This window comes from Oncorhynchus keta, chromosome 35 (genome assembly GCF_023373465.1).
Source record: "Oncorhynchus keta strain PuntledgeMale-10-30-2019 chromosome 35, Oket_V2, whole genome shotgun sequence".
Classification (NCBI taxonomy): domain Eukaryota; kingdom Metazoa; phylum Chordata; class Actinopteri; order Salmoniformes; family Salmonidae; genus Oncorhynchus; species Oncorhynchus keta.
The window spans coordinates 14220246-14228256 of record NC_068455.1 but is presented as its reverse complement, the minus strand read 5'-3'; the positions used below and the strand labels follow the sequence as shown (position 1 = coordinate 14228256).

At 45.2% G+C, this 8011-nt stretch overlaps 1 protein-coding gene across 1 annotated transcript in view; it reads left to right on the top strand.

Annotated features, from left to right (window-relative positions):
* Positions 1 to 584: 584 nt before the first annotated feature.
* The window catches only part of LOC118381962 (pleckstrin homology domain-containing family H member 1-like), a 70249-nt gene continuing 62822 nt past the window's right edge, over positions 585 to 8011 (top strand). The window contains exons 1-2 of the mRNA XM_052496613.1: positions 585 to 906; positions 7696 to 7908. Of these exons, the coding sequence (XP_052352573.1) occupies positions 7756 to 7908 (153 nt within the window). The 5' untranslated portion in view covers positions 585 to 906; positions 7696 to 7755. The remainder of the gene's footprint in view (positions 907 to 7695; positions 7909 to 8011) is intronic.

Genomic DNA, 8011 nt, shown 5'->3' with positions numbered 1-8011 from the left:
CGTTTGGCTGGGGCAGGCCATCGTTGTAAATAAGAATTTGTTCTTAACTGACTTGCCTAGTTAAATAAAGGTTAAATATGATGATAACATCTACTGAAGCTCGTAGAGTCCATGTATAGTAGGCTACTGTGTGAATCTGACGCTGAGGTGGAATGTAGTAGTGTTTAGAAGGCAGAAACCCCAGTCTGAAACCAGCCTAATTATCCCCTCACAAAACTTTTACAGCCTGGCTAATGATTCATTAATAGTTGCAAACTCTCACACCACGCTGTAACAACTTTTCATTCTCGTAAAATTTAGTGGTAGAAAGTCCATTGCTTCTGAATAAACAGAATTAAGGATAGAACTAGAATTGGACACTCAAGAAAAAAATACTTTCTTATGTCTAGAGATTCTGGAAACACACAGGACAGAGAATATTTATAAAACAAGTACAAAGAAAAACAATAGTCTGATTTATTTCATAATTCAGGTTACTAGGCTAATGTGTACAACGTTTAGTCTTCACATTATGTTTATACTATAGTAATAAGAAATGTAACACATAGCTCTGATGCAATATCCTGTGCAGTTCCTACCATAGTCCCGACACCAGCGGGTTTGATTCCCGGCGAAATGTGATCCTGCATTTGGCCCTTTAATAGGAATTAGGGATAAACCTAGGGAATGGGGATCCACGTCAAGGAGGCACTGTCTCCTGACCTCTCTCTACGAGCACGAGAAACACGGGGAACCGGGGTTATACAGGACGATACTACAGCATGAAACGTTGACAGAAGAGGAATAGTAGGAACAGGCTACAGTCAGAAAGTTAATGAGAATAGCAGCCGAGAGCCGTGATGTGATTTACCGGGCCACTTTACTACGCGAGGAAAGCGCGAGAGAGAGAGACTACAACATCACAAGGTAAGAGGTATTTGAAATAGTTCCGCTATAACCAGGAACGCATACGTGTTTTTCTTTTTCAGATTGTAGCCTAGGCTAATAGTCCTCTGCTTTGATTTGTGTCATCACAGGGACATTGGCTAGTTATTATGATTATTCTCTAGCCTACAGTATGTAGTCTGCTAAGAGAAGTGCAACACGAGTCTAGGATTGGAGCTGGATGAGTTTACGATTGAAACCACATTGTTTATTTGCTGTCGACGTTTTTTCACGGTGGCGTCTAGTCCATTGAGCGTTGTGACCAGTAATGCGGGTGAAATGTAGACCTTGTCTTGCTAAACCAGAAGAAGAAATAAAGAAGATGTGTTGCAAACTGTTATCTGAAACAGAAATGTCATTGGATCGGATGACCTCAAAGTGATAAACCTTTCAACTTTTTTGAGGGGGGCTGGCTGTATCACTTCCATTATAATGCTGATACAAATGGATAAACAGCCCAGGTGTTATCTAAGGGCACTCTGTTGAGTGTTGGGAATTCAGCTGTTGCAGCCAGCTGAATTGGAACGTGGTGCATTTTTAAAAACATTTTTAAATGTAGCCTATATTTAACTAGGCATGTCAGTTAAGAACACATTTACAATGATTTTTATTTTTTATTTTATTTCACCTTTATTTAACCAGGTAGGCTAGTTGAGAACAAGTTCTCATTTGCAACTGCGACCTGGCCAAGATAAAGCATAGCAGTGTGAACGGACAACAGAGTTACACATGGAGTAAACAATTAGCAAGTCAATAACACAGTAGAAAAAAATGGGCAATCTATATACAATGTGTGCAAAAGGCATGAGGAGGTAGGCGAATAATACAATTTTGCAGATTAACACTGGAGTGATAAATGATCAGATGGGCATGTACAGGTAGAGATATTGGTGATATTGGTGTGCAAAAGAGCAGAAAAGTAAATAAATAAAAACAGTATAAAAACAGTATGGGAATGAGGCAGGTGAAAAAGGGTGAGCTATTTACCTATAGACTATGTACAGCTGCAGCGATCGGTTAGCTGCTCGGATAGCTGATGTTTGAAGTTGGTGAGGGAGATAAAAGTCTCCAACTTCAGCGATTTTTGCAATTCGTTCCAGTCACAGGCAGCAGAGTACTGGAACGAAAGGCGGCCAAATGAGGTGTTGGCTTTAGGGATGATCAGTGAGATACACCTGCTGGAGCGCGTGCTACGGATGGGTGTTGCCATCGTGACCAGTGAACTGAGATAAGGCGGAGCTTTACCTAGCATGGACTTGTAAATGACCTGGAGCCAGTGGGTCTGGCGACGAATATGTAGTGAGGGCCAGCCGACTAGAGCATACAAGTCGCAGTGGTGGGTGGTATAAGGTGCTTTAGTGACAAAACGACAGCCTAATACGGTAGCATCTATTTGATGCGAGTTGTAAATCATAGGGTTTTAGTTATGACATGGGTCATAAACCAAACCATGATGATATATATATTTTTTATATTTTTTATTTAACCTTTATTTAACTAGGCAAGTCAGTTAAGAATTAGAATAAAACATAATACAATTATTTACAATAACGGCCTAGGAACAGTGGGTTAACTGCCTTGTTCAGAACAACAGATTTTTCTCTTGTCAGCTCAGGGATTGAATCTTACAACCTTTCGGTTACTGGCCCAACGCTCTGACCACTAAGCTACCTGCCTGTCTGCCCTCTTTTTCTTTTCAAGCTAGTTCTGAATACCCAGTGCCAAACTCTAAATATGTATTCTACAGCCCCTACAGACAGAATACAAAACATTGCAGATTTCCAGTTATAGGCCAATTCAGAATTATGCAGTCTTTTTATTGGAGTTTTGAAAATATCAAACAAAATCTAACTGTATTTGTCACATGCACAGAACACAACAGATACAGACCTTCCAGTGAAATGCTTACAAGCCCTTAACCAACAATACTTTAAGAAGTTTTAAGAAAAAACAAGTGTTAAGTAAAAAATAGATATGTAAAAAATAGAAAATAAAAGTAACAAATAATTAAACTGCAGCAGTAAAATAACAATAGCATGGCTACATACAGGGGGTACCGGTACAGAGTCAATGTGGAGGCTATATACAGGGGGTACCGGTACAGAGTCAATGTGGAGACTATATACAGGGGGTACCGGTACAGAGTCAATGTGGAGACTATATACAGGGGGTACCGGAACAGAGTCAATGTGGAGACTATATACAGGGGGTACCGGTACAGAGTCAATGTGGAGACTATATACAGGGGGTACCGGTACAGAGTCAATGTGGAGACTATATACAGGGGGTACCGGTACAGAGTCAATGTGGAGGCTATATACAGGGGTACCGGTACAGAGTCAATGTGGAGACTATATACAGGGGGTACAGGTACAGAGTCCATGTGGAGGCTATATACAGGGGGTACCGGTACAGAGTCAATGTGGAGGCTATATACAGGGGGTACCGGTACAGAGTCAATGTCGAGACTATATACAGGGGGTACCGGTACAGAGTCAATGTGGAGGCTATATACAGGGGTACCGGTACAGAGTCAATGTGGAGACTATATACAGGGGTACCGGTACAGAGTCAATGTGGAGACTATATACAGGGGGTACCGGTACAGAGTCAATGTGGAGACTATATACAGGGGTACCGGAACAGAGTCAATGTGGAGACTATATACAGGGGTACCGGTACAGAGTCAATGTGGAGACTATATACAGGGGGTACCGGTACAGAGTCAATGTGGAGACTATATACAGGGGGTACCGGTACAGAGTCAATGTGGAGGCTATATACAGGGGGTACCAGGGAACAGAGTCAATGTGGAGGCTATATACAGGGGGTACCGGTACAGAGTCAATGTGGAGGCTATATACAGGGGGTACCGGTACAGAGTCAATGTGGAGGCTATATACAGGGGGTACCGGTACAGAGTCAATGTGGAGGCTATATACAGGGGGTACCGGTACAGAGTCAATGTGGAGACTATATACAGGGGGTACCGGTACAGAATCAATGTGGAGGCTATATACAGGGGGTACCGGTACAGAGTCAATGTGGAGGCTATATACAGGGGTACCGGTACAGAGTCAATGTGGAGGCTATATACAGGGGTACCGGAACAGAGTCAATGTGGAGACTATATACAGGGGGTACCGGAACAGAGTCAATGTGGAGGCTATATACAGGGGGTACCGGTACAGAGTCAATGTGGAGGCTATATACAGGGGTACCGGTACAGAGTCAATGTGGAGGCTATATACAGGGGTACCGGTACAGAGTCAATGTGGAGGCTATATACAGGGGGTACCGGTACAGAGTCAATGTGGAGGCTATATACAGGGGGTACCGGTACAGAGTCAATGTGGAGGCTATATACAGGGGGTACCGGTACAGAGTCAATGTGGAGGCTATATACAGGGGGTACCGGTACAGAGTCAATGTGGAGACTATATACAGGGGGTACCGGTACAGAGTCAATGTGGAGACTATATACAGGGGGTACCGGTACAGAGTCAATGTGGAGGCTATATACAGGGGGTACCGGTACAGAGTCAATGTGCGGGGGCACCGGTTAGTTGAGGTAATTGAGGTAATATGTACATGAAGAGTTAAAGTGACTGTGTATAGATAATAAACAGAGAGTAGCAGCAGCGTAAAAGAGGGGTCTGGGTAGCCCTTTGATGTTGAGCTTTTGATAGATGCATGTGCTCCTACACTGTTAGGATAAAAAGGTGCTACCTAGAACCTAAAAGGGTTCTTCGACTGTCCCCATAGGAGAAACATTGTACCTGGAACCAAAAAAAAAGAGTTCTACCTGGAACCAAAAAGGGTTTTACCTGGAACCAAAAAGAGTGCTCCTATGGGGACAGCTGAAGAACCCTTTTGGAAGCCTTATTTTCTGAGAGCGTATAGGTCTCTCTTTACTGTCTGGCGGAGCTGCGGATTAGATTTGTACTAGAGGGTAACACACGTTCCCCACAGCACAGTCCTGCTCTCTCATCTCCTGTTGCATTGTTGAGGCGAGACAGGTCTGTGTGTGTGTGTGTGTGTGTGTGTGTGTGTGTGTGTGTGTGTGTGTGTGTGTGTGTGTGTGTGTGTGTGTGTGTGTGTGTGTGTGTGTGTGTGTGTGTGTGTGTGTGTGTGTGTGTGTGTGTGTGTGTGTGTAGTGATGGGATAGTATGTTTACACCTCAGCACTGAGGAATGTCCTGGTCTGTATTTATGGCAGAGACTGATAATGAGTGTGGTCAGTTTACAGAGAGCCTGTCATTAGACTACCCTGTCTGCACACTCAGCTTCCACTAGAGGTAGAGAGGAGAGGAGGAGAGAAGAGGAGAGGAGAAGAGAGGGAGAGAGGAAAGGAAAGGTGGAGGAGAGGAGAGAAGAGGGGACAAGAGGAGGAGACAGGAGAGGAAGATAGGTGGTCCTACCCTGGCTACAGCTGTTATAGACCCTTGGCCTGCTTAATGTGTATTCATGTATATTTATAACTACAGACATAGTAGGTGTTTGGACAATCTTTTGCATCACAAGTGTGTTACTCCACAGTTAATACAAATAAATAACTGATGTAATTATGTTACACCAGGTATTTGTCACGGTTGTCGTAAGAACGGGACCAAGGCGCAGCGGATGTTGAGTTCCACATATTTATTTCCAAGTGAAACTTCAGCAAAACAAAAATATACCAATAAACAAACAACTAAACATGACTATGTGGTGCACATGCACAAACACAAAACAATATCCCACAAACACAGGTGGGAAAAATAGCTACATAAATATGATCCCCAATTAGAGGCAACGATTACCAGCTGCCTCTAATTGGGAATCATACAAAACACCAACATAGAAAATATAAACTAGAACACAACATAGGAATAATAAACTAGAATAACCCCTAGTCACACCCTGATCTACTACACCATACTTTGGACTGGTCAGACTGAATAGACTACCATAGCAGTTGATCTAAGCTAGCTACCATAGAAGGGTTGGCCTGGTTTGGCCTTAGCTATCTGAGTTTACAGTAACAGGGCTGCGCAAGGCTAGCCTGGCGGGGCCGAGCATGGCTGTCTGCTTTGGGCTGACCTCTCCTTCCTCACACCCCCAGTTTGCCTCTGCCTAGCTGGTTCTCCTAAACCTCAAACTCCAGATAGAGAATGGAGCCAGGGTCTGGGCCTTGTGGTCGGCCAGAAGAACCTCTGGATGTATGGCTTCTGTAATTAGCCTGCTAGCTGGTGCTAGCCCTGTATTTATGAGCAGGCTAATTGTAGAGAGTACAGAGAGACATGGCTCAGTTATAGCCGCTGGGTCTTTGAGCTTTGACCGTCTGCTGTACTGCTGCTGACAGTGGAGGACCATGGCTATATCTTTGGCTGGCTGGTAGTTGGTCTGGGTGTCTGGTTGACTGGCTTGCTGGCTGTTTGTCTAGCTGGCTGACGGGCTAACTGGTTGGCTGTTTGTGTGGCTAGCTGTTTGTCTGGTTGGATAGTTGGGCTGTTTGTCTGGACAGGTGGCTGGCAGTTTGTCTGACTGGCTCGCTGATTGGCTGACTGGATGGCTGTCTGTCTGTTTGTCTAGCTGGCAGGCTGGATGACTGACTGGCTTTCTGTTTGTCTGGCTGGCTGGTTGTCTGGCTAGTTGTTTGTCTGGCTGGCTAGCTGGTTAGTTGACTGACTGGTTGGTTGGTTGGCTGTTTGTCTGTCTGGCTAGTTGGATGGCTGGCTGACTTTTTGGCTTTTTGGCTGTCTGACTGACTGACTGGCTGTCTGGCTGTTTGTCTAGCTGACAGGCTGTATGACTGACTGACTGGCTTGCTGGCTGTTTATCTGCCTGGCTGACTGTCTTGTCTGTCTAGTCCGTCTGTCTTTAGACACCACTACAACAATTCTAATAGATGAGCTATACATTCACTCTTAGTTACTGTAATCAACTGTCTCCCATTGAATTCACATTTGAGCCTTTGTGAATAAAACATGTGAGAATATCCATCTCGTCTGAGAAAATGACAACTAGTCAATCTCTGATCCCTTTCTCTCAGGTAAAAATAAGTTGAGCGCCCCACATTCAGAGCTCTATCCATTCACTAACTCTCACACATTCATTTCCCCTGTCTTTGTTTAGCTAGCTAAGCTATAACTCACAAACACAGCCCCCCTCCAGCCTCCACATCCGTGATGGGACTGTCATGCAGAAAGACACTATTGTGCTGGCTTGGATCCTGTTTCACTTCTGCCCTGTAATTAAGAAGGGATTGCCTGGCTGGGCTGGGCTGGGGAAAGCTGTGTTGGGGGCTGGGGTTGGGGATGGGGGTGGCATCCAGGCATTGCATGGCTTGGCTATGCCTCGGCAACACATAATCCAAAGCTAGGGAGATCTTGATGGGGGACCGATGCTGGGGGTGGGGCACATGGACTGGGTTAGGAGTTATTTGGTTAAAAAGCAGAGCCTGGCCTGCTGTGTGTGTAGTGAGAGAGGAAACATGTATTTAACTGTGTCATCATGAAGTCCTCTCTGAGTGGTGAGTGTTTGTTTTTCTCACATTGTCCCACTGAGTCATGGGAAGTGAAGTGGGGACACTATTAAACACTATTTCCCTTCTAAGATCTTCAAAGGGTTTTTACTTGTTTTCACTTGATAAAAAAAAACGTACAAAAACTGACACACGTATTGTAACTTTTTGCTGCTCTGTTCCCGCGGCCTGGCTCCTGCTCTGGCTCCTGCTCTGGCTCCTGCTCTGGCTCCTGCTCTGGCTCTGACTGTGTGTGTTGCTCTGCAGATCCGGGTCAGTCGGTTACCAGGCGACAGGGTCCATCTGTCGGGCAGCGGTGCGGTCAACATGGCAGACGTCTTGGAGAGTGGCAGGGCGGGTGCAGGCTCCGTAGTAGGAGCGGGTAGCGTGGATTGGCAGAAGCGTTATGTTGCCCTGGAGATGCAGCTGCTCAGGTTTCGTCTGCAGGCGGGGAAGATCCGAGAGCTGCTGGCCGAGAAGGTGAGGGAGAGAGGGGGGCATCATGGGTAAAGTAGTACTATCTAAGGGAAAAGTCCCAGCGAACACACAACCTTCACGCAACATTTTTTGAATGTTGACTTGA